Here is a 27551-nt window from a genome sequence, read left to right on the forward strand (position 1 = left end):
CCGATGGGGAAGACACAGACAAGCTTTTGTGCTGCTACTTGGTATATTTGGCTGATTTAGCTTCTGATTTCCTTGGCAGGACCAACCTGCTGCCCAGACTTGACCTACTGTTTTTAAAAATGCATCTGTGAAGAGAGGAGACATTGGTTGCCAGAAGCTTTTAGTCTTTGATATATTTCCGATGTGTCAGCCCTGCTGCAAATGAAGGGAGAAATGGAGACAGTAAAGACTGGACATTTTCAGACAGATGTTTTCTGTTGTTTCTGTTTTTCTTTCCTTGTTTGAGTCCCTCTCCCCCACCCCATCCACTGTGTGTACACACACTGTGCACGTATGGTACAGGAAATCTGTACATGTCGGCAGTGCTGGGTTTGCTGTGCATGTACACAAGACACAGGTGTACATACACAGAAATCCCAAGGGATCAGGAGCACATCAGGTTGACAGCACATAATACACCTTGGGAAGCCTTGGTCAACAGAGAATATAGACAAAGAAGGCCTGGCATGCTGGGTAGTGTTGGGCTTGCTAAGGGTGTGGGAAGTCCTGTCATGTGGCTCCTTTATCACAGCATGGGGCTCTCCCTGATACTGAAACAAGATGATGCAGTTTATCAACCTATTCCAGAGTATGCTGAAACCCTAATTCCACTCCTAATCTTAACATTATCACACTCCTTATCCCACAGATCTCTGCAGTCAGATGGTTTAAGCCAACAACATTTTTCATGTTAACCCAGTGGTACTTTCTTGCAATTTATCAATATCTTCTGGCTTGAGCCCCAACCCTAAACCCAGTTCCGGTATTACACGTCATTCTAGGTCAACACCCTTTTCTAATTCTAGATGTAAATGTAGCCTCATAAGGCTTTGACAGCAAGTTTTATTCTGTGCTGATATTTGCTGGGCTGAACTGCCATCCTAGCCCTGTCGTTTCTTCCAGAGCTGAACATCATCATAGCCAAATTGCTACTGCCAGTGCTAGGCTTACCTCAGCCCTTCTGCAGAGCAGAGGTGTTGTAGAGGTGTTGTCAGCTGTACCTGCAAGCCATGACAGTAACTTCTGTCACTGCCTCACTGCCTTTTTCTGCAGGTCTTGTAGAAGGTACATAAAGGAGCCAGCGCCCTTCCTGAACCAGTATCTTTCTCTTACTTATGTTCACCTTTCATCCCAAAGGTTAATTCAACTTTTAACAGGAATCTTATCTGTAGCTAAGCCACACCTTCTTGTCTAGGACACAAATACAGGTGGATGGTCTCTGGTGCTCAATGGCTTCAAGTCCCAGGTCTTACCTAACTAATCACTTTTAGGTAGTTCAATAATAGTGTTTGTCAATTCTGACCAAAAATTAACTGTCATGCAACTGCTGCTTCACAAAGATGAATGAGTGACCTAGGTCCCATAGTAAACAAAACTCATACATAGAAATCTCCATGCTGACTTAATTTGTATGAAAATTTTTTTCAGACCTGCATGGTCAGTATTGTATTATCTTGCTACAAGAAATGTAAACAAGGTTGCAGATTGGAATATTTTTATTGGTAGAAAATGATGGTTGTGCTTTGCAAAGAGGAAGAATGAATTGTTTCTCTCAACCTCAAACACTCCTCCTCTCCCATTTCAGTTATTTTAATCATCGGCATGATCATGAGATGAGAAACTTGTACGTCTAGGTGACTCTCATGTCTTGGTAGTTCAAAGATGTGACTGACTCCTTTCAGCTGTTAGGAACTGAAATTTACAGTGGTGATATTGATCTGCCTCTGTTTTATTTTGAGTCCTCTGATAGTAGTACAGATCAACCATCTATGGCATGTGTAGGGTTATAGGGGAAGAGAAAAGTATGTCCTGTTTCAATGCAATTATAGGCAGGATAAGAAGATCTGCATTTAGATCTAAGTATTTTGGAGACTCCCTTCTGAGTCTGAGGACTATTATCAAATAGATGCTAATATTCCTCATGTAAGTATAATATGGGAACCTGTCAGAGAGGAACCAGAAAATGCAGTTAAAAACAAGTCAGGGTATTTGTTTATGACAGACAGTTAAAGAGTTCATGTTACTGGAATTCAAAGGCCCATAATTTTATCTAGTCCAAGCTTAGTAAGGTGCAGCTTTCTGTGAGTGTAATTCAGTTTAAGGCTGGGCTGGCTTAAGCATTTTTGTATGAGCCTGCAAAACAGCATTTATGCTTCATTTGAAAACAAGCCACTTGCAGGGTACTCTGTAACTCTGTGTGAAGCTGGTGAAGATTTGGAAACTTACTGAGATGGTAAAGAAAGTTCCAGATGTTGCCAATTCATTTTATATTAAAAAGGAATGCAGCATCATTGGCCATTTGTGAAAATTCTCATGCTCAAAAAAGACAACAATTGATCCTTTCCCTTCTCTTGAATCCTGTACTCACATGTTTATGTACTGGTCTTTATCTTAGTGGATCTCACTTTAGAAAAACTTTGAAATTACAGTGGGTTGGAAGTCCTCAGTTCTCTTCACTTCTGTTCTCACAGTACTTGCTGGCTTGAACAAAAATTTATCATCTTCCACTCATGGATCTTCAGTCACACAGACCTGCTTGTCTGAGACCCCTTTTGTAATATTGGGAACCTCCTGTCCCATCTGTTTGGGTCTCTGAAAGTGCAGCCATCTAGTTTTTGTACCTCTTAAGTTCTGAGGAAGGCAGGTTCTCCTTTGGCTGTTCCTTTTTTGCAGTTTAACTCTTTGGGGACTGCCAGCTAGAAAGAAACCCCAAAATCTCCCAAAGTGACTTGTGAACACAGCCCCATATCATGCAATGACAGGACACCCTCAGGTGGATGCCCCTGGGCAGTTTGGGCCTCTGAAGGTGAAGTTTCATGGTGCTTCTCTGACCAGGTAGGTAGCTTGTGTCAGCACACATCCTGGCCACCCTTTCTCTCTGTGCTGCACTGACAAAAGTGGGATCTCTGAGTTCAGCAGTGAAGTCACAAGGACGAGAGCTTATCTCCTGTGCTCAGCAGATCTTGACTGAATAGGACCCATCCACAGGCCTTTTCTTACTGTTCCACCATTCTTTGAGGGAACTTGGAGTTGCCTTAGAAATGCAGTAAACATGTTTTTTCTCTTGTCCAAGCAAGCCTTGTGCATCATGGTTATTCATTCAAAACACAGTGTGTTTCTCATGTCTGTGCTGTCACCTTTGCTGGGATCTGTGTCACCTATGTGTAGTCAAAGCATCCCAAAAGTTTATTTGTTTGCCTTTGTTCTTTAATCAGTTCCTTCATCTATTTTGTGCCACAAACAATTGTGCAGGTGCAGCTGGAGAGTAAACAGTGTTCCTGGCTGAGTCATGGAAGGAGTCAGTGTTTGAAGCTCCTGTGCTGTGCAGGCCCATGGAGCTGAGCTGAGCTGAGGACAGACTGTGCAAAATAAATCAGGAGTGTCTCTCTGCATGTTTGAGTGTCTCTCTCTCAGTGTTTGAGAGTTCATAACGTATGAGCAGTATCTCCATGTTGCTGGTATTAAAAGTATTTACCAATAATAATAGGGCTTTGATATGAAGGGCTTATACCTGATGTACTTGCAAGGAATTTGTCCCTCAAGATTTTGGTCTTTCCATTTAAAAAGAACTTTTTGTCTTCCTTACTTTAATTATTCTTGGAAACATTCCTTCCATCAGTGTGGTCTTAGATAGATTGGAGTGTCTTACTCCAGCCTGGGAGACAAAACCAAATGACCTTTTCTGCAATGATTTATGTCTCACAGTAGCACATCTACACTGGTTAAAAACCCCTGTGCCCATAATTCACATAATTATACTGGTATAACCTGTCTAAGGTCTAAAATAGTCTGAGGAATCCAATTAGTTGTCCAACAAAACCAGGAAACACAGATGGGGTGTTCAGATTACTTTTATGTATGGGGAGGGAGAATACACCTGAAATGTGTGTGTGGCCCTTATGCATCTAAAAGAGGCACAGTAGGCCAGGGAGTTCTTTCCCCTCTCTCTTTTATGCTGTAATTATTATAAATAATTTATACGGGGGTAAAAATAAAGTTCCATATTTTAGTGCAGGTGGAAGGATTCTTTTTTGGTAATGGTGGCCCATAATGCATAAAAGGCAGAATCTGTCATGAGAGAGCTCCAGTTATCCCATAAAAAATACAAGTTCTAAAACATGCAAAGCATTCTGTTAGAAATAATACAAGTATCTGAAGATACAAGTATCAAAGAATCTGTATGAGCCTGCACTGCCTAAAATATACCCTGGAGACTGAAGTAGTGTTTACTTTCACGAGGTATGTTCTGTTTGATCAGATTAATTTGAAATTCTAAGTAATGACTGGAAATCAGGGTAATGGTCAATTAACACAGTAAAGCTGTAGTGACCCATAACGAAGTGGGAAAAGAGCGGAGCCACGATTACAAAAAGGACCCATATCTTCTCTGCCCTACAGTTTAACTCCAGCACTCAGCAAAGCAGTGCTGCCTGGCCTGGCCAAAGCTGGAGGGATCTGCTTGAGTCTCCCTCTCCAACTCTTAACCTCCCCTCTTCTCCAGGTGTTCAAACTGATAACTGCACAAAAGGCCGTGATGGGTTTTTCAGATTCACTGTCAGCCTAGTAAAGGCAGTAGATCTGCTCAGAAAAATTAGCCAGGACAGCAGCTTGTCTTACGTTAGGATTTGGCAAAGGTTCATCTTGTCAGAATTGTTTCCACCCATGTAGACTTGGCAGCCTTGGATGTTTGTGGTGTTGCCGGTAGCTTTTTATCTCCGCAGGCTCCTTTAGCTACTTTAAAAGTGAAGGCCATTCTTACACAGGCTCGCTTGACATCTTCTATTGTGTCTGTAAGGTACAAGCGTTTGCTTTCCATGGAATGCCAGCATCCCATAGGGGATAACCCATAGGAAATATCCAGTGTAGCTTCTCAGGACTGCCTGCATTACTTATAATGTGTGTGGGATATGTGTTTTCATAGACAGGTAAGTTAATAGTGACATGCAAAACTGATGGGCAGTTTTCTCATGTAGTATTATGTGCTGAAGATTCCCAGCAGTTGCACTCACTGACCATGTTCAAAACAGCAGATGAACTTTCTTCTGCAGTTTTTATGTTGTGCATATGCAGCTCTTGTTTGAAATAGGCACTGTAGGTGTTCTTGTACCTCTGGTGCTCTATGGGCATGAAAGAGGCAGGATTTATAGGGTGGGGGGAGAACTTCTTAATTAGTCTGACTGATTTAGCTGGGGGAAAATATGTTATGCCTTCCAGGCTGAAAGACAAGGTCCAGTGGCAGAGTCTCCAAGTGCTTGTCTGCTATAAACTTTGGAGTCTCTAACTTCTCTGAGGTGTTAGAGCCTCACAATCCATCAGCCTATTCAGGAGAGAGGTTAAGAGGAAAAGTGGCTGTGGATGTTTTGCCTTTTCTAGTTCTTGCCAGGATATAAATCACTGAACGTGAGTGTGCTAAGAAGTTTACCTTGCTGATAGCAGTTACGTGAAAAGCTACGTGCATTTCAGTTGACAATATTGCTAGTCCAGAGTCACTTACAATAATATAATTGCATTGCCAAAGAAAATGGCAATGTAGCAGCATAGATGCTACAAAATTACTTAATTCCTTACAGAGGCATATTGTCCTGTAATAGCAACATGGGAAAAAGAAAGAAATGGAGGGAGGGCCCTTTAATTAAGCCCCTGTGATTTTCTTGCTTTTGAATTATTCAAGAGGGAGCCTTGGGCTTGAGGCAAAGTTTCTTTTGGTGCATTTATTTCAGTGCCAGTAACAGTATAAAAAGAAATTAAACATTTGGGGGAAAGTTCACAGAATTGATTTGAAGGTACCATTAATTGTCCAAAATAATAATATCTCTCTTTTATCTATGTGATTTTTTTAGTATACTCTTGACTACTGTGCTCCCATTGTGCTATTTTCTGCTCCCCTTTGCTTAGTATACTGTTGCATGCTGTATTTTAGAAAAATATTTAAGTGAGATAAGGCTGTTCGGTACAAAGAAATAAACAGTGTCTGCTAGACTGTGCTGACCCCTAAAGATCCGCATCTAAAAGGCAGGATATCATATTTATCCCAAAGATTGGTCTGAAGACAGGGCATACTTTGCATTTCTTAGTAAAAGGTTTTTTACAGTAGGTTTTTGTTTAAAACATGTAGTTCCAACATTCTTAAATAGTATTGTAACTGAAGCACTCCTAAGGGGTAGCTTTCAAAAGATTATTGTCTGCAGGATGCATGGCCCTGAGTGTGTTTTAAGTGATTGATTTATAAATATTTTAAATGAAACAACACAATGGGAAAAGCAGTATTCTTTTGGGTGATGGCTTCAGTGCATTTCTCACGTAGTTTTAGGTTTGCCTCACTGCAAACTTTGGACCATACATCCCAAAGCTTGCGCATATATAAGTTGGGTATACGGAATTGTGGAGAATGATTTGAAGATTTTAACCTAGCAGCCTTTCTGAAAACTCACACTAATCTGTGCAACTGAATAAAGTGTTCCCAAGAGATAAATTCCTTGAATCTACTGAGCTTGGCAGAGCATTTACTGAAGGGAAGGTGTAGGGCAGCCTGGATGCTGTAGAAAGATAGCAGGCATGGGAATTCAGGGATTTTATGTGAGGAGGCAAAGCAAACTGACAGCGCTTAGTAGCAACCATGAGTAGCTGTTGTTTGGAGACCCAACCTAAACCCTCTAAGGAGGAGTATTTAGCTGAGGGATTGACAAGGACAGGGAGCTCAGGGATTGTGCTAAGGGCAGGCAGCTGCACGCGGTGGCAGAGCTTCATACGCTGTTTTCAGTTTGCTTTGTGTAAAGCCTGTAAAGAAGGCACTAGGAAGACTTTTCGGAAGCTTGGTTGAATGGGAGACAGAGGCGTTTTATTGCCTCTGCCCTGAAGAGAGAACAAAACCCTTTGTTTTGTTGTTATTTATCTATTTGCATCTCAGAGAAAGAGGCTAGAAACTTGATTTTAAGCACTAGAAAAAACAGGCATTTGTTTTGTAGTTATTGCATTCATGTTGGCAGGGAAGAACATGGTACTTTGATTTAAGCCAAAAGAGAGTTCTATGGTTGGGGTTTTTTGGGGCGGGTCGGCTAGGTTTGGAGTTTTTTTGCCTTCTCTTAGGACAAAGCAAGCTTGGAGTTGGGACAAGAAGGTCTTAATGAGCAATTGTATTTGTTTTTCCTTTTTGGCATGCCAAGATTTCTTGATGTGACCATTAAGAGCAACACTTGCTTTAAATCAGAAAATTCTCATGAAGCCAAATCTCTTTATGAACTGGTCTCTTCTAATCAATTCACATCTACCAATCCATTATATCTTACTATATGTAACAAGCCCCCCATATATGTATTTTATACAGTCACATATACTTACATAGGTAGATGTAAGATATCACTATCCTCAATCCACCTTTTAAAAAGGAAAGATTGTAAGGTGATGTTTAAAAACATGACAGTGTTAAGTGAAGAAAGTGAATTATAGAGTTTGTTTTAAAAAAATCTTCTGTGGTAACATGTGATATTAAAAAAACAAAAAATAAAAAACTGAAATTCAGGCCAGTATTAGCAAGATTTATCAACTCTTTCCATGTCTGGACAGAAGCAGCATGTCACACTTAAAACTATTTTTAATGGCTCAGAGGTAAAAAAAATAAGGAATATGTTTTCCAGGCAACACACTTTTGGAAATAAAAACACTCAGTAAGTTACTTTTGTCCTTGTGTTTGCCCTTGTGTTTAATTTCTTATAAACCCATATAGAAAGTGAAGGGATTCTTGTACCTTAGCTTGATGAAGAAAGCTGGGGACAGTTGGTGTAAATCCCTTCAAAGTAATTTTAAAGCAGCTTTGAACGTGACAAGTGTTTAAGTGAATTATGTTGATAGACAGGTTTCATTAATTAAAGTGATGTCATTTGGTGTCTGAAACAGTTGTCCTGATTTTTCATTCTGGGCAGTGTAACTGGAGGTCAACACGTGGTCAGCTTTACTTTGAAAGTAACCACTGTGCTCCTTTTAAAAGGGTGATGTCAGTCCTTTTCACATCTGAGTGTGCTGGTGAGCAAAGGAGGGTGTTTATTGCAATTTCTTGCCCTGGTAATGGTGCCTACTGTGTTTGGAGCCAAGGCACTTTGCCGGGGACTTTCCAGTGAAGTCTGGTTGCCAGAGACACTTGGCCTCATGGCGTCACTTTCAGCAGAAGTGCTGAAATCTATCCGTACCAGAAACCTTTAAAAACCAAAAAAGCTTACCTCAGAACACTACAAGTTGGGTTTGCTTTCCTACCTGGGAGAGGGAGAGAGTGAACATGCCTGCTCCCTCCAGGTGCTCTCCTGGTGGCCAGGAGATAGATGGCACCCATCCACCCTCAGCCTGGCTCAGTGGTCAAGCGAGCAGGTAAAACAGGATGGGCGTTGTTGTGTTCAGGACACTTCCTGCTGTGAAGGTGAAACTGAGGAGGTTTGTAATCTCTGGGCAGGTATTGCTTGTGCCTGGGTGCAGGGCAGCAAGCAGCTGAGGGGAGATAACCAGCAAGATAACTAGACACCCCCCACAAACCTCTATTGTCTTATGTGCCTACCACAATAAAAGGATTATTAATTTTCTTTACCAGTCTGACAGATAAAGATAACCTCTCTTTGAGGGTAATTTGGCAGCTATCTAGACCTTTTAATGAAGGTGCTGCAAGCAGAGTGGTTTCACTGCAGTTCCTTGTAGTGTCATGCAGAGTTTGAGGGAGCTGAGCCCCCCTTGCCTTCCCTGCCTCCCCCAGATTCCTCTTGAAACCGTCTGTCTTGTGGGACACTGATGTATACTTAAGGATACTGGCAAAAAGTCCTTTAGAAACCATTTTGGGCTTTTTGACAAGAGAGTGATGTTTTAAGTTATCTTTGCAGACAGAACAATCTGTAAGCTTTGACACCCATCAGTTTTACACCAGACTCTTGGTAGATGTGATGGTACATCCTAAATTCGGTTCAGAGCTGTTGACTAACTCCAGTTGAGGCACTTTGCCAGTGTCTTAGGTATATCCCTTTATCCATTGCTATAATGTTCAGTATGAAGTTGATGTTAAACTGGCTTTCATCTTGCTGAAGGTAGCAATATTTGAAATAGATGTATATACTTGCATTTCTAGTTACTGTACTTTGCTCTGAACTCGTTTTTTGAAAATATAACTACCCTGACTTTCAGCCTTCAAAAGTGGTTTTATCATGAAAAATGTTAGTACAGAAAAGAGTTGTCCGAGAGTAACAATTGGTCTTTGAGTACATGCAGCAGAGTGCTCTACCATGATCACCCCTTTGATAACCTTACTCTGTGTGGACTGAGGTCACTACAGTATTAATTACCTTCCAGAGATTTAATTCCTTTATATTTCTGCTTTAGAAGGCATTGATAGACTTATCATGTAAAAGCATCTATTTCAATGGACGTGTAGTAGATGCCTCTGCAATTGCCAGGGGTTTTAAAGGTAGCTTTGAAGCTGAAGAACTGAACTGGGAGTTCCTGCCTGACTTGTAGAGATATATCTTTCAAGATGTGTAACTGAGAACAGGTAAATAAGTACCTATGGTGCAAGTCCTTAGAGTGCTTGGCACAAAATGGTTTAATTATTTTAAGAGCTGTGTTTGAAAACAAAGCAGTCATGCAGCACTTGACTGGAGAACTAGAAAAATGGTTTGCCTCCCTCCATTTTCTCTTTTTCCCTTCAGATAATAAGATTTTGATGAAGAGGTGGCTGGTAGCTGGGTTGTGGTGTGTGGGGTTTTCCTATTGTTGGGGGTTTTTTTGTTGAGGACACATCCCTTTTACTGAGAAACATACTTGTTTCTACAAGGTTCCTTCTCAGATAAGAATGGTAAGACTTATCTGATATGGTTGAAATAACCTAAAGTGCAAAATTACTTTTATGCTAATTAAAAGCACAGTAATAAGGGTTGGAAAGATTCTTCAAATACTTTAAACTATGCATATGTTTTCCAATGCATCTTTTTCTGAATGTGCAAGTAAATCCATTTCCAAAAGAATGCTCAGCATTTAGAAGTACAAGTAGGTTTATTTGAAAATATAACAAACTGTGCTTGTTTTTGCAGTCAGAGATTGGCCTAGGTGCATGGGTTGGCCTCCTTTTTAAGTGGCATATTTTGAAATAAACAAGATAACTGTTATAGAGAACAGTCAAGCCCTAAGGAAGAGGAAGAAATGTTCTTGTATGTAGTTTACTAGCAAGTGACAATCTCTCTTGCTCTCCATCTTTGGGTTCCCATCTTGTGTTGAGGTCTGTGTTGTCATCTCTTTTGGAAGCAAAGACTCATTGCTCTCCCCCCAAGAAGTTATGATGTGAGAAAACGAATATATTTTAAGATTGGAGCAAGAGGTCAGCCTTTAATGTATTAAAATGTATTAGAATCTTCACGATCTCTCAATTAAAAATAATGAAGGTTATGTTTCATATCTATTCCTATGAGTTCAGGACCTAAGATTTCAAGAAAACTGTCAATTACTGCAGGATGCTTAATAATTCACTACAGTTGCCCATCCTAAATGTTCATATGGAGACCAAGATCTTTTGAGCAGATAGAAGTGCAAATGGACCAACAGAGCAAGGAAAATGTGCTGTAGCATCATATGTGATTTGGTCAGTGATGGCTTTGATCCAGAATTTTTTTATTTTCCATATCAGAAAAGATTCCTGACCAGCTCAGTGGGCTTTGCATTGATCTCAGATGCACCAACAAAATAAAATTCGTAATTCCTAATATGACAAGGGAGAAAGAATATGTGCAGGCATGGACTGCAAGGCTGTGACAGAGCCACAGCAGCACAACTACAGTCCCCACACTGCAGACTCAGCACAGTTTGGGATCCATGAGGTGGCCTTGAATACTTGACAGAGCGGTGCTTTTACTCCTGTTGCTGCCATTGGCAAGAAACGTGTGGAGGCAAAGCAGCAAAGTTGTCTTTCCCTCGAGCCTCTGAGCATTCAGGGCAGTATAAACACCATCTGCAGTCCCTACAGGTGGTTAATCCCACCTGTGTACAGGGAGTATGTCAAAGCCATTGGCTCCAGGTAGTTCAATTTCTAGTAATTACCGTACTGGAGACAATTTCCAAGAATGAAGTGTGTGTAAGGAAAAGGACGAAACAGGGCACCACCACTACAAACAGAGGGAACTGAGGAGAAAATAACACTTTTTAAGTTCTGATTTATTGGATATTTGTTCTGCTTGAATAAGCAAGGATATATATTTGAATCAAAATTACTTAATCAATTTAATCAATAAATTGTGGTTAAATAATTCTGTTCATACCTATCTATCTTAGAGCGGCGTACGTTTAACATCTATGTAACTGATACGCTTGATAAGACAATTGCAATGTAGATTCAGTGGCTATAAATTTTAAGAGAAAAGTCTTAAGCATACTTGCCTAGAACAAGAAGAGAAAGAATTTTTCTGTAGGCCTTTTCCATGCAATCAGCATTCCAAGACCTGATTTCCCTGACAAAGGTACTACAAATAAGGAGCAGGTATACCTGAAGGAGTAGAATAGCTTTCCGTACACTGAGGTCTAATGAAAGCAAAATGAGACTGGTTAGAAGTTACTCAATTTTCTCGTTGGGAATGAAGTTTAAAAGCTTGTTACGCTTAGTAATGCTGTCTGTTTGGTTACGCAGCTGGAAATCTGGTTTTTTGGATAGAAATAAAAAATTCATGCTTCAGGACAAAACATGAAAGCAAATTATTACTATTATTATTATTATTATTATGCCTACTGAGAAAAATTTCAGCACCTTACATAAAAACAAACAAGCTTCCCACACACACATAAACTTTAAAGCTTTGCATGTGAACTGTAAATTGCTGCCAAGGAAAGTGCATGTTTTTATTTTAGTTGATATATTTTAATTGGATTGTAAGTGTCTCATGAATAAACTGCCTTACATTAATATATTGTCTCTCAATTAGAAGGTATACAAACATCTGAGCTGTAGTGATGAGATTGATGGGCATTATTCAAAAGCTGAGAGGTACAGCCTCTCTTCTGCAGTACTCTCCCCTTCCTTTTCTATGTGTGTCAGTGGGATTTGGTGTCTGATTTGAGAGTCATTCCCCAACATTTTATGGTACCTTTTGATCAAATTGTTTTTTTGTTTACGCTGTTTGAAAACTTCACTATTTTCTACTGTTTTTCCTGAGATACTCTGGGTTTTTTTCAAGCAGCAGCCTGGGTGTAATAGCTGCTTTATCTGCTTGTGTGGGGACTTGGGGAGAGGGGAAGAAAGAAGGGCTTCCGTCCTGCCCTCGTTCTCTGCTGCATATGCCAAGCATCCTGGTACAAAACCAACTCTTCTCCTGAACAGAAGCAGGTAGTTCAGTAGTAGTAGAAGGCACCTTCCAGCCCTAAAGAGGGCCTGAGAAACATGGCAGACAAACATACAAAATGGCATGACAGGGGTGCCGCTCTTTGCTAGCAGTTGTTCAGGTCTAAGTTATTTAATAATGTGAAGGGTGGTTCCACAGCTTAATGGGCTGTTAGCAAAATAACTACAGGTAGCCCTGTGAATATGCACAGCCACTCCCCTTCTCCTTTAATTATCCAGTTTTATCGTGTTTTCCCATCTACGCCTCTACTCTGCTTTTGAAGCTGGTTTTCTTAGCCAAATGCCTCCGTCTCATCCTTCACTCTGCTGCTCCTGCATGAAATGCAGATGCGTGAGTGGTACAGATGAGAGCTGCCCAGTGAGCTGTGGTCTTCTTGTGAACCAGAGGGCTTTAGAAAACAGTTGTTGCTGACAGACTACCTAGTGGTTTTGCTAAATGTTGCAGGGATTGGCATTTCATGTAAAAAAAATGGGAAAAATATAAATGGTAGGTTTTCTCCCTTGCCCATGAATAATCCCATTGATGTTCCACTGAATAGTCAAAGAATGAGAGCTAGCAAATTCAGATTACTGCATATTTATATTATTAATTCCTCCATTATCCTGCTAAGAAACAACAGAGCACAGTTTCTCTGAAACTAAGAGAGAATGCAGAATTGGTTTTCACTTAATTGGCTCTTTTGAGACAAGTCTCTTTGAGAAGCAGGATGTTGTTAGTCCACTGTGTAAAGACAGTGTAACAATACACCTAACACATAATCCAGAAACAGCTGTATGCAGGGGGCTGTATTTGAGTGGTAAAAATACCCTCATAGCTTTCAAGTAGAAATGAGAATTTATACAAATGCAACTTTGTCAAGAAGTCTGCACTAGTACATAAAATTAGTCAGTCATTGAAAACTTAATATCAAAATGTCCAGTGGAAATAATCATTGTCTCAAAAAAACATAGGTTGACTTTCATTTAAAGTCTGTTTTGATAGTCAAGGTCTTCATTCTTAGAAAGCTAATAGAGAGTGAGAATAGGGTTCACTGAGCATGAAAAATACAGGATTTGGCTTAAAAATTGAGATGTAGTCAGTAACATATACTGGAGTTTGCTTTCCTTTTCCTAACACCAGTGTAAGTTTTAAGTACTTTCAAAAGTGTTTGTAATTATGTTAAATATTTATAAGACTTGTTTACCTAAAGATGGTATTATATAATTGTAACAGATTACAAATTGTCTTCACTTTTAATTGTCTGTTGTTGGGTAAGGTTCAAGTTTATAGGTGAGACAGTTCAGTGAGGTGTTAGTCTTGCAGTTGTCTGTTAAAATTTTATCAAGATTCTCATCACTGCTTATATTCAGTCTAAGAGCATGGAAAAGTAGTTAAGACTTTTCAAATAGGTATGTCATGTTAAGATTTTAAGAAAAAAAATGAGTCATGGTGCTCAGCGCCTCAATGCAATTGGTAACTGAAGGAAACAGTGTCAGGGCAGATACTCTGTTCAGGGGAAAATAGTGGAAGGGAGTCCGTAGCTGTGCACCAGTTTCATCCTCAACATTGTTGAAATGCTGTGTTTTGCTTTGTGTTTCTAGAACAACGACAGCATAGAAAACCACACAACAGCATTTCCCAGCACAGTCTACCCACGTGACAAGAGTCTTTTCAGCTTTACTTCCATGCTGACTTAAGTTTTGACTCAGGAAGGCATTTGTAAACATTTGTTAGTCCATTCCTGTTTGACATTTCAGCATATATATAAATAATTTGCTCAAGGCCTTTAATCCTTAGACTTTGCAAAGCAGAGGGTAGTTAGTGATTATGATTATCTGATACAGACAAGTGGACATTTCTTTAAAGATCAAAATCCTATGCAAAGCACTGTTTTCAATCCTTGCATCATCTAGTTCCCATTTGCAGTTTTGGCTTTTATTTCAGCAGCTACCTGGTTGTATCCTTTTTATAGTCCTGAAAGAGAGAACCAACCAAGGCCACTATTTCATCAAATTATACCTGTTATTGCTAAATGCAATAGCTTTGCTGCAGCATTTGCAGTTTCATACTAGAAAGGAAAATCAGTAAAGAAGCACGGTATTTATTAAGTCATTTTATGGGGAGGATCACGTAAAACATTAAATTTGGAAATTGTGAAAGTAGAGAACCCTGTAGTACTTCTCTTGTCCACCCCAAAGCGATGATCAAAACAACAAATACCAGCACAAGGGAAGGCCTTACCAGAGTGCTGGAGAACACTTAAATACCAAGGTGGATGTGCTTGGTACTAGCAATTTGCTTCAATTTCCACAAAACTTACCTTTTCCTTGAGGCGTGCAAAATTAGCTAGGGGCTCACACATCAAGCAATTGGACATTCCATGGCAGTTGCAAAAGATCATTTAAAATATCAATTTAAAAGTTACCAAACTTTTGCAGGTGAAGAGTAACTTTCTGTGAATGCTTTCTGTATTTTCTGTTAACTGATTTTGTGGATTAAGAGCTAACTGTGCTCCCATCCCTTTGTCTTATTGCAGTCTTTCCTTGATAGTATTCCCCCAGAATCCTTTATCAGAGGGATCAGCTAGTCCTTCGCCCACTGCAGTTACAAGTAGCAGAGCCAGGGGCAAATCTCTGCCTGGAGTGTTTGAGAGAGCAGCTCTGTAGTGCTGGGAAGCAGGTGAACTGGCTCCAAGTGTTGTGAAAGCCACCTCAAGCCTAAGTTGTGGGTACTATGCACAGGCACGGTCCTAGCAGGCAGAAGCATCTTACAAACTCATGAAAAAACACTTACTCCTGTGAACTGCTCATCTTTCTATGCTATTCTAGATAATAAAGCAAAGCAAAATGCTTAGTTGAGTTTTACAAATATGCAGTTACTGTCTTGGTAAGATTTCTCTGGTAAGGCATGTAGCTTCTTGAAGTTCATATTCGTATGAAAAAGGATATATATGAAAAAAAAAAAAAGCCCAATCATAAACTCTAGTTTATCTTCATGGAGATAAAGTCTTTCAGAAAATAGCCTTGACTTGAAAAGGCATCTCAAGCTGAGTTTTATTTTGTGAACCTGTTGCAGTACCATACAGCAGAGGATGAGGCAAATGCTTAGTACAGTTGCATGTTCAGTGATCTGTTGGTTAAAGTAATTTCTTTTTGTTGCTTAAGAAAAAGTACATCTTTTAAGTCTCTGTTAATACTCCAAGGCTTTCAAAACACTTAACAAGCCTGGAATTTGCAGGCTGGTAATATGTTTTGCATAATATCAATGGCCTGTCTTTGTGGCCCATGGGAAAAAGAAATCCTTTTCTTCTTTGTGGTGCATTCATACAGGCCCTCTGCCCAAGATGATTACAAGTGGAAACACTTTTTGTCTTCTGAAATCTTAATTCCAGCAGCCCAGGTGTTTTGATGAAGCTTCCAGTACATATCTAGCCAAAAAGGTTTTTCAGAACTTACCTGAATTTTAGTGGATGAGTCAGTTGTATTTTTTGTAATTTTATGGAGGCCTTGCTGGAATATATCCAAACAAATGCAAGAAGTGCTGTTTGATCTCTTCAGATGGTTAAATTGTGATTCCTGTTAGCACTGCTTTGGCTTGGTGCACCCAGTTTCCTAGTCAACTGAGGATGAAGTTGGAGGAGCTGGCAAAGCTATGATATTTACATAATGCCTTTTTTTCCTGTGAACCCTGAATGTGGATGGAAACAGCTTCTAATCTTCTTAGTGATCTAAGCAAAGATTGAATGCTTTGGGTCAAGCTGAGGTTTTGGATAGGCTCAGTTAGGAAAAAAAATTTTAAATCCCAGCTCTTCACAGTGATTGCAAATGGAAATATTTACAGACTGAGCTAGTTAATATTTCAGTAGTTGATAATATTTTTATTATTTCACCAGTTTTCAAAGACCACATAATCTGTTTTGAGCCATATTTTTTGAGACTTCTTGGAAGCAGAACAAACAGCCCTTGTATTAAGCCCTAGGCGCTGTTCGAGTTCATTCCCCTAAGGGAATCTTGTATCATGAGGGATGAAAAGGCAAGTGTCAGAATAAGCATACAACTTCAAAATGACTGGAAAAGACTGCATATGTGATCTTAATCCTTCTTGCACCACAACCACTATGACATGGTAAGAGGAGGAGTTTATTAGGTTGCTGTCCTTTCATAACTCAGTTATTGAAACATTCTGACTGGGATTTTTGTTGTGTGTTACAGTAACATAGCTTTTCAAACACTACTACCATGAACTTAAAGATTTTAAATTTTTTTAAGGGATAAATATCCTGAACTCATGCTAGAAGTGACATTTCATACTTGATTTGCCTTGCCTGCCTAGATTTTGTGGTATGTTTTCATACAGAAGTCACAGCTGGTCACGCATTCTGAACCAATGTGCAAGTACAATATATTACAATGAGGGAGGAAAAAAATCAGTCCGTCCTATTTACATTTTCCTTTTTCTTCAGGCTTACCTTCCCTAATCAAAAAAATTCATGTTAAGTCATTTGACTTAATATTACCACAAGGAGTTTTATTATGTAATGCATCTTCACATAATATAAGATCACTCAGAGACTGATTTCTCAGAACATGAAAGTTAGTAGGAGCTGTTGGCCCTCTTTTAATACCTGCAGCCTAAAGGTTGCAAAGGAAATGGTCAGGTTTTATGTGGTTGCTTTTGTAACTTAAGTTCAGCAAGCAGGCTTTTTTTTTTTTAATTTGCTTTCCTTTGTGTTCAATAATAGAATCAATATTACAACCATTCCCTGCTTGAACTTGTCACTGCTGCATTTCATTAACTTTCTCAATATTTGATGCAAATTGTTTCTAATTAACATACCTTCGAATAAAGAAAAAAAGGAATCTTAAAAACCTGTGTGCAGTCTCTACACTAATAAAATTTTATTCTCAGCTATGAAGACTTATACCATTTTATGACCTTTTTTGAAATTGCTGCTGCTATTATTTTTATTCTTGTAAGTGGTGTATTTTAGAATGAAACCCTTTTATCTGTACTATGATTAATAACCAGAAAATGAAAACACAGTAAGGCAAGTAAGGACATGATTCATTATTGAGAAAAAAGAACACAACCATACTCAGAATTTGGTCTAATATTCTAATATTTTCATTAAGGGAAATTTTTAGTAGATTCTTTTTGTATGCGTTATCACTACTGCACACATTAGGCATGCATCTGTTTTGGTTTATCTCCCTTTATCTGCAAAGGAGATGATCTGATTTGTTAAAAAGGGGGGGAAAAAAGGAGAAAAAAGGAGGGGGGAAAAGGAAAGGAGAAAAAAGGGAAAAAAGCAGGGGGATGGGGAGAAAAGGGGAGACAGATGTCAAGTATGCCCTTGTGATTATCCAGAAATAAATTTGAAGAGTGTAAGAAAATTTTGGAAAATTTTGAAATTTTTAAAACAACATAAAATTTGAAGTGTAGGGATCAAGGGCAGTTTCATGAACATGGCTGCCTTGTATTTCCTAAGTGGAAGGAAAATACATAGGAAGGAATAAAAATTTACACACACATATGTATAAACTTGCCATGTGTATATTCTTTTTTACAACTAAAAGGAGATAAATACATAAGGGTACATAATCAGGAGATTGCAGGAGTCCAAACTGTGCTTGTAAAAGTTTATCGAAGGAGTTGACCAAATCTGACCACTGAGCTCTGTATTGTTATTCTGATGGGAAGAAATAAAAGATAGCAAGGGGCCTGTGCTCTCAGAGAGCAACTTGTCAATGAGATTGAGCCAGTCTAAATCTGACTGTACCCAAACACAATTGTTCAGCCCTTCCTCCCTTTTCCCACCCTGGCAGCACGTTCTCCTTGCTCCTTTTTGCCTGCACTTCTGTGTGTGTGTCTGTGCCATGAAGAGTAATTGTCTCCTGCTCCACTTCCTTCACATTGTTAATTTTTGTCTGGATGAGTAATCCTCCCTGAGTTAGGGCACGAACTCCTGTGCCAGCATAAGGGTATCTGTGGATTCGTACAGCTGGAGGCCACAGGACCACACCTTTTAGTGGCAGTATGGATTTAAATCAAATGGAGAGCAATATGGAAAAGCAGCCTGAGCTTTACATGCATGGTGCCCCTTGTAAACACAGTGTTCACTGTAACAACAGGAGGGATTTAGACAAAGATGCCGCTAGGCTAATTAAGGGCTCTTCTGCTAAAGAGGCTTTTTTCTCAAGCTTTAGCTCTGGAGATCTGAATTAGCTATATATATAAGAAATAGTTACTATACAACCACAGAAACAAGACAAATTTTTAAGGCCTTGATTAAGACTTCGTTTTATTTTTACATGTACACCAGTATGATACATGATATGGATACTCAGGTTTCAGCTTTGGGATTTTTTTTGATTTAAAAGTGTTTAGGAAACAAATTACAGATGTTATTTTATTCTGTCTGTTTTCAGCCGGTATTTCTGTGATGAATACTTGCAGGTGATGGATTTGACTTAGGGGAAAAATGATATTACAACTATTATTATCTGTGTTGAGATATTCCACAATAGTAGAAGCTGGATGTTCATGAAGCTGGATGTTGCTCATACCATTCAGGTTCTCAGTTTGAAATGTGAAGGCTGGTTTCAGTGAAACTTCTCTTGTTGGAAACAGGAGCTGCATGTTTTACTCTAAAAGCAATACTGTTCATCAGTAACTCTGAATGATTACTAGTGATTTGAGTAGGCTTTCAGAGTTTTTCAAGTTTAGCATATATGAAAGCACCTGTTAGCGTTCCTTTGCATTAGCTGTGTCTGTGTTTGGAAATGTTCATGAAAGTCTGAGGTAAGGCAATAAGCCTGTGCTTCCATAACTCTTGCTGATTTTTAAAATCTTTGTACTGCTTGAAATAAATCTGATCAGAGTTTCAGCTTGATGATTACACTGTACTTTTTTCCTTGCTTCACCTTCCATCCTTTCATAAACTGGTAGGGATACAGTTCTCTTCCACATTCATAGGAACTCTTAACACTTACTGTTAAAGCTGGTTTGACTTAAGTATGTTTCCCCAAAATTTGCTACTGCAAGATGGCTTGTTTTCACAATTATGACAATTATGTTGAATTATGTTGTCCTTTTTTTTTTTTTTGGTTATGAAAAGGCAGTGTCGTGGTTTTCCAGAACATGGTCAACCAGTCCCCTTACTATTCCTATAGTACTCTTCTCATAAAATAAATAGGAACAGAAGGTTTAGAAAATACACCCCAATTTCTGACTAAACTGAAGTGTCTCATGGATGCTTGTGCCCTTGATATTCAGTTGCATTCACTTTCATGTTCCCTTATGCTCTGTCACATTAATGAAAGCAGTGGGGCATTGTTTTGATCCTGTTATTTATTTTTCTCTCTAGCTGTGTGCTGCCCACCTGCCAACTCGATCAGAGGCGCCCAACCACTATCAAGCAGTGTGTCGGGCTCTGTTTGCCGAAACAATGGAGCTCTACACTTTCCTGGCCAAAATTAAAAGTGCAAAAGAGGTAAGCACTCTGAGAAGGTTTTCTGCTTTTGAGCTCATCACTGTGTGAATTTGGCTTACAAAATCACTTCTATACCCAGCCAGTAGGGAATGTCAGATGCTTGAGGAGATGATATGTAGTTTTCAGGAAGGACAGTTCTTCAGCTGAGGGGTTTTTAATTTTGGCTTGTAACCATTTACATCCCTCAGAACTTGTTATTAATTGTGACTAATCTGTTTGGGAGTAAACCAGACGATTTTCTCAGAGGATAACACATTGCATACATGTACCCATTCCTGCATACATGTATGCAATATATTTGAGTCTAAAAGCTTCTCTGGTGTTTCAGAGATGTTATGAAGTGTCAGAGCTTTTCCTGTTTTTCCTCAGCTTCTTCCCATAAGGGAATTCTCTATGCTGAGAATTATCTGAGATTCTTCTTGCTTGTATTTTGTCGCCAGTCAGCAGCTTCTCTTACCTTTTGCTGTATGATTGGTTTGTTGTCTGTCACACTGGCTTCACAGCAGAGCCAACTTTAAAAATAGAAAAATTTTCCCCTTCAGGTCACAATGCTTATGTTCACTGCCTGTTTGGCTGTTACTATTGGCTGAAAGGCCATCCTGTGAACCACTGCAATTAACGGGTCTGGCTGAAGAGTGATTTAAGGATCATATTTACTGCAGATAGTCTCAGTGATCTGGCCTGCGAGTGGCCCCATGAACAGTTCTATTAAGACAGTGTGGGTGCTGGTAACATTGGAAAACTGGTGGGTGAGGGCAAGGGCAGCAAGGGAAATTCATTTCTTAAAGCTGGTTTCTTCACGGAAGCCAACTTGTCAAGTAACAACGCTTTCATAATTTTTTTTTCTTAATAAATCCCTGAAGGATTTTCTTTTCATTTGTAATTCAAGATCTACAGTACCTTTAAGAAGCAGAATAAGATTTTACAGGCTGACCTAAAAATTTTGCTGCTGAAAGAGGCAGAGCTGTTCCACCCACGCACATGTACTCCTACTGTTTTCCTTCTTCTGGTTCTCGGGAACAAATGCAATAAATATCAAGCAAAACAAAAAATAAAGGAGTTACTCCTTGTCAGGTTAATGAGCTGAATCAGCTCATTAAAGAGTCAGATGAGCCTCAGAGCAGCACAAGAGAGCTTTTATCACACTGATGGTGGAAGCTGCAAACCAGTCAGAGACACAAGGGGCTGCTGCTCTTTCCTTCCTGGGTGAGACTCATCATCCAAGAGGGAGAGTCCTTCTGAGATGTTTTTCTGCTGCACAGGGTCAGATCTCATCTCCACTTCTTCTGCAGTCCTATTCAAAGTGGAAGCAATTTTTAAACTGAAGCAGTGTCATACAGGGATAATTTTGACAGTGTCAGCATGGCTAAAGAGCCACTTGTTTTCTGAAGTGCCTATGTTATGGGACATCTGCATCTAATACCCCTGGTACAGGGAGCAGTCAGGATACAAGATCTCCTTGTTAAATCTGTCTCCCAAGCCTTGACATCATTAATTTCACATCTTGGCTTTTAACTACTGGATATATTAATTGAGGGACCTGTTCTGGAAACACCTCACTCAACAGCTTTTGCAAAGTCCAAGCTGAGGCTCAAAGAACCCTTCAGAGTTCTTCTTTCTGCTCTGAGAAGAATTATGTTTGCCATAGTTCTCAAACATCTTGGCCACAGTGAGCAGTAATAGGGCATCTCTGTTGTCAATGTCAAAGTAAAATATTGTGGGCTATAACCATTCAAAATCATGTCTTAACAATAATCTTTTTAAAATTATTTTAAAAAGTGGAAAGGTATTTTGAATTTGCAAATTATTTAATCACCTTATCTTTGGGCATAAAAACCCTACAACGTCTGCTCACACCATAGAGCATACAATGAGTTAATCCCAAATGAAAGAAACCATTTGCCTCTCACAGGCTATTAGGCATTGATTCAAAGCATATTTAGGTCAAAGGAAATAATCCTTGTAGATGGAATTTTGGCCCTACTGAATCAGTAAGACTTTTATTACTGCACCTAACCAGGGCCAGATTTTTGACCTTTTGATTTCATTTTGATTTCACTCTGGATCAGTCCTTCAGTAGGCATGTAAGAAATTACCAAGAAAATGATCTTGAAAGCAGCTTTTGTAATCTGAATGCTTCAAGTCTATGATGTGCTTGGTCCTTGATCATAGCTTTTATCTAACTACAGATTTGGAAGGTATTTAATTTTGAAAATAATGTAGCGTACAAAATAAAAAACAGGTATGAAGAAAATATGAGGTGGAATGCTGTAAGTCTTGTTGCACCATTTCAAAATGACCTTTATAGTTTATACTTGAGGCAAGCAGGGATCATATGATCACGTTAGGTTTGTGCCAGTAAAAGCTGTGCTATTGTTTACATGCTCTTCTGTCTTGCAAATACATAGCAGAATCTTAGGTCATGAGGAGTACAATTAAATACTCTCCTAGTAAATTCCTTTTTTCTTTTCCTTTTGTTATTGTCATATAAGTATTGGGTGTAAAGGAGATAAACACTGAATACCTCAGTAAGGAAATTTTGTTGTCATGGATTTGTGGTGATTGCATTGGCAGATAACTGGGGGAGAAAAACAGGTCACATACATCAGTTCCAATTAAAAAAAAATTATACTGTGTAATATTGTGGGTTTGACACTAAAGATGCCAGGAATTTTAAATTGTTAGTTTATTTCAAAAAACAACAGCTTTATTTGGAGATCTTCCTTTAGATTCCCTCAGACCTAGATACAGTTGTGGATGTGAGATCAAAATGAAATTAAAAACACCAAAAAGGGGAAAGAATCCTCTGAAATTATTTAAAATAACTTTCCTGTAGATAAAAATTACTTTGAAATTACTTGGATTCCTTCTAGGGCCACTGAGGGGCATCTGGGTATCTGTTTCCCAGGTATATGAGGTTCATATTTTTTGGTCAGTAAATGCTTAAATAGGCAGTTTCACTGTAGTGGAAGAGGGAGAATTTTTATCTGCAGAAATTCACTTGCTTGGAGTGAACTAAATCTGACCTACCTTATGCTGCAGCCTAGAACAGGTTTAGATGGGAAATATTGCAGGGGAAAATATTGCTGTGATGCTGTTTTCAATTTGGCCCTGTAAAAACTTACCAGGACTTTGAAAGTCCAGGGTTTCAAGAGGTATAGATTGGTAGGTAGGAGGGATAGGTCTGTAGGTTGTAAAATGTTTTAACACTAGGATATATACTGAGGAGTCACGTGTTCCCCAGTCATCATCTGTCATATAACAAATATAGTGTATATTCACCAAGGGTTGTACTGGCATGAATTTGGGTGAGTGTATTAATCAGAAATGATGAACTGATGAGTGAGCTGTTCAGATCCTCTCAGTGGATGTCAAATACAATGTTTAAGGCACTTTGTCACATAATTGATGCCATATGGTTACTTCCAGTCTGATTCAATGTGTATGAAAGGTCAGCAGTAAAGTTGACTTGCAGACAGGGAGATGGTATTTCCACTCTTAAAGAGTGTGAAATATTTAATGTAGTGGATGCACAGGACAGACAGAGTTCAGAAAGATTGATACAATTGTTGCAATAGTTTAAAAATAAACAACTAAATATTTTCTTTTTGCAATGTGAAATTTTTCTAGCAAGTTTATTGGGGTGTTTTTCAGCTTGCTGGCAGTATTTGCATGCTGCTTAGGCTCTGTGAAAGGTGGCCTTGCTGCAGACCCACCCTGGGTACCATCTGCTGCTATCCAGGAGTGGTCTTCTAATGGGCCAAGACCTCCTAATTCTTGTGTCCTGCTGTTTAAGCATTTACAGCTGGTAACAAAGATGGAGTACAGCTTGTTTTTCATGTCAAAAAGTGAGCTTTCAAAATTGCAGTAAGAAAATCCCACAGAAAAGGATTCTCTCCCTTTTTAAAATTGTTTTGGGGGGAAAATGGTCCACAAGGTGAAGGAAGTGTATACGTGTATGGCAGGGGACAAGGTAGTTTGAATATCTGCTAATAATGGACCCATGTAAAAGAAAAGATTCATCTTTTTCAGAATGGTCCAAAAGTCATTGACATAACCTTTGTTGGCACCTGGCCATACTGTAGGCACAAATAAGTGATGTCCATGAGATTAAGCAAATGTTCCTGCTGGGAAGTATCTGAAAAAGTCACACACACATTGCTCAGAGTGGCTCAGTGTGACTGAGAGAGACACGGAGAGACTATGCAGGCAAAGGAATGCAATATTGCTGCTCTGGATCAGACAGGGGATTCACCAGGGCTGTATCCACATTGTGAACCTGCTTTTTTGAAGGGATATCTGCCCTAGGCCTCCTTTGGTTCCTTGTTAATGCCCGGTCTTGCCTTCTCCTGTAGTTAATATTCCACGTGCACTTCACGGCTGAGTGAGTCAGCAATGTGCCCTTGCTGCAAAGAAGCCTTATGGTGTCCTGGGCTGCATTAGGAGGAGTGTTGCCTGCAGGTCGAGGGAGGTGATCTTTCCCCTCTGCTCAGCACTGGTGAGGCCACAGCTGGAGTGCTGGGCCCAGTTCTGGACTCCCCAGTACAAGAGAGACAGCGACATAATGGAGAGAGTCCAGGGAAGAGCCACAAAGATGATGAAGAACTGAAACAGCTCTCCTATGAGAAAAGGCTGAGAGACCCAGGGCTGTTCAGTCTGGAAATGAGAAGGCTCAGGGAGATCTCATTAATGTCTCTAAATACCTGAGGGGAGAGTGCAAAGAGAACAGCACCATGCTCTTTTCAGTGGTGCCCTGTGACAGGACCAGAGGCAGTGGGCACAAACGAAAGCACAGGAGTTCCCTCTGAACAGCCAGAAATACTGGTTTTACTGTGAGGGTGACTGGGCACTGACAAAGGTTTTCTGAGGAGGCTGTGGATTCTTTGTCCTTGGAGATATCCAAAAGCTGCCTGGACATGATGCTGGACAACTGGCTCTGGGGATTTAGCAGGGGGATTGGACCAGCAGACTTCCAGGGATCTCTTCCAACCTCAAGCACTTCGTGACTCTCTGAGTGGTACCAATAAAGGTGATGCTGGCCTGTAGGATGTACTCTGGGTGATAAACTCAACTGGCACAGGTGGTGCTAAAAAATACCATGTTATGCTGGCCAGCATAGTGTATGAGATAAGTGTCCAGTAGGCAGATCAGTTGCAGTAGGTTTGACTTATGTCTCAAAAAGTTTTAGAGATTGATGTACACCCTAGAGCATCAAAATTAATATCCCTTCCAAAACTAATTAAGACTTTGTATATTTTTATAATTGCCTACATCTCAAATTGCAGTGAAAATCCATGCTCATCAAAAACTTATCCATAGTTTTGTTATCCCCAGTGTGCCTTGTAATTAGGCTTTTGGTAGAACATAGAGAAAGCTCCCAATCTGTCATCTTTGTACTGTTCTTTTAAAACATGTTGCCTTTCATTTCTGTCCTTTCTGATGTAAAAACATAGTTCTTTCAGTCTGCCTGGATATATTTCAATCCAATCTGTATGAAATGTAAACATACAAATTCTAATGAAGTACATGCATAGAAATGAAATTGTTTCTTTCTTTTTTTCCTAGTTTCATGCCATACAAAGATTCAGTTGGAAAACAGCTAAAGAAAAAAGTCAGGTGGCTATACTGCTGTATTATTTGTACAAAATATGATAATAGAGGTAGTTAATAGGTACCTAAATAATGTTAATGGCTAACTTATTTTGGAAATAGAGTCATTAGCCAAGTTACTCTCAGAAGTCTTGTGACTGTAAAAGCTATCAAATACTCTGCTGCTTGGATTTTCAGAGCACAGCTGGAGAAATTAATTCACAAACTCTTCAGCTCATAACTTCACTTTTGCCTACACTTCCAAGTCTCCAGTAACTCCACTTTTGCACCTGTGTTGTCATCAGGCTTGCAGCTCCATCATGATCAGTTTGATCCCTCAATTTAGGACCTTTAATAAGGGAAGATGCTGCTGGTTTGTGTTGGGCAGGGGAGGATTTGGTTTTATTTTCTTAAGTGGTGCAGACACTGTCACTCAATCAGTGTTACATGCCCTTGCTTTGGGGTTTTTTGCCTCTTCCTGCACAGTTATGTTGAGCAGCATGGTGACTATTGCCCTCTCCAGAGCTGAGCAAAGTGCATCAGCCCATACCTCTATACATTAAGAACTTTGTCTGCTATTAGCTTGAGGTTTTCAGGGACTGATTTAACTGATCCTATTCTCAGTTTGAATTAAATGGGTTTTGGGTCTTTTCAAAGACCTAGAGTAATGCTGCTCCCTAAGCCCTTGGAATTTAAACCTATGTTGAATAGCTGAAGGTATATAAAGCAGTTTTTCCCATGTGTGCATGTTATGTATTTTTAAATTGAGCCTAGATGTGCAAGAATATTTTCTAGTTTCAAAGATAGCAGTGTAAGAATCAATTTAATCAGTGAACAAGTGACTCCTAACTAGGAGTATAAACTGGGAACTGCAGTAGACTGTGTTATGCAGTTGGTGAAAAGCAAAGTCCAGGTCTGGATTCCCTAGAATACAACATTCATTAAATCACTGTGTTTTAGAAAGTATTTTATGGAAGGGAGTCTTTGACACTGTGCTGACAAGAGTCTTACATAAACTCCCATCTGTCACTGAGCACAGAACAGCATATCTTAAATGTGGGCCATGCAGCAGCCGCAAATCAAGTGTCTGCTTTTAATAGTACAGCAAGAGGTTTGAAGACATTTGATATTTTTACTACTAGCTTTTGTCACAAAATGCAGTCCTTTAAAAAAATGGCCAAATGCTGTAAAGGTTTTTTAAAAAGGGAAAGCTCTTGAAATAGTCATTTCCTACACATCCAACCCTTATTTCCTAAATGAATGCCCAGGCTGTAGTAGGTGAATTGGGTCTGTGGTATGGGTCTGAGGTTCTGGGATCCTTTAGAAAAACCCTTTTAAGATGTTTCTGCTTTCTGAAATGGAAATCCATTTAGGCCTTGTATTTATTATACTGTAATAGCTTTTCTTAAGCCATTGTCCCAAGGGTAAGTGCAAGTGGCTACAGCAGCAGCAGCTGAGGTTACTTGCAGGTTTCGGAACACAGTTGAATTCTGACAAAGGGTCTATTGTATTTTAAATGTGTTGGTTTCTATAATTTACTGTTGAAACAGAGGCAGAAACCCACTGATGCTGGCTGGGGATGCTGGAGGGAAACCCTAATGTTCCATTTAGTCTACAAGTTTAAACATAATCATTTGTCACAGTGAATTTATTCCTTCCCAAGCAGCACCTGACAGGTGTAGAAGAGTTAAAGCCTTCCTAAACACTTCCTGCAAGCATAGAGCACTTGCTGCTTTCTTCCAAAGCTTTGTTAGTTCTATAATGATAGAAATTCCTTTCTTTTCTACTCTTCTCCACTAATTGCATTTAGGGGCCAGAGCCAGGTGCCAGGGAAGGGAATCAACTATCCCTACAAAGTGAGTGTCTGTGGTACCAGGGCCACAGCCAAGCACTCAGCACAGGGATGGGGAGTAAGAGAAGGCCAGCTTTGGCAGTCGCCTGTGCTTGTACCAGCTCATTTGTATCATAAAACTGCACTTGGAGAGACTTCATCTCTTGGCTGGCAGGTTTTGCTCCTGCGGCTCTCCAGTGCGTGGTAGCCAGCATCACTTACACCTGTGCTTTCTTGGGTAGGAACTGCCCCTCTAGCTATGTTCCAGAGG

General features: G+C 39.6%; 1 protein-coding gene across 6 annotated transcripts in view; it reads left to right on the forward strand.

Moving 5' to 3' along the window:
• Positions 1 to 27551, forward strand: part of SPIRE1 (spire type actin nucleation factor 1) — a 128163-nt gene that overhangs the window by 58326 nt on the left and 42286 nt on the right. For all 6 annotated transcript variants that reach the window (XM_048289171.1, XM_048289173.1, XM_048289172.1 and 3 more), the window contains exon 4: positions 19735 to 19860. In XM_048289171.1, the coding sequence (XP_048145128.1) occupies positions 19735 to 19860 (126 nt within the window). The remainder of the gene's footprint in view (positions 1 to 19734; positions 19861 to 27551) is intronic.

This window comes from Corvus hawaiiensis, chromosome 30 (genome assembly GCF_020740725.1).
Source record: "Corvus hawaiiensis isolate bCorHaw1 chromosome 30, bCorHaw1.pri.cur, whole genome shotgun sequence".
NCBI classification, from domain to species: Eukaryota; Metazoa; Chordata; class Aves; order Passeriformes; family Corvidae; genus Corvus; species Corvus hawaiiensis.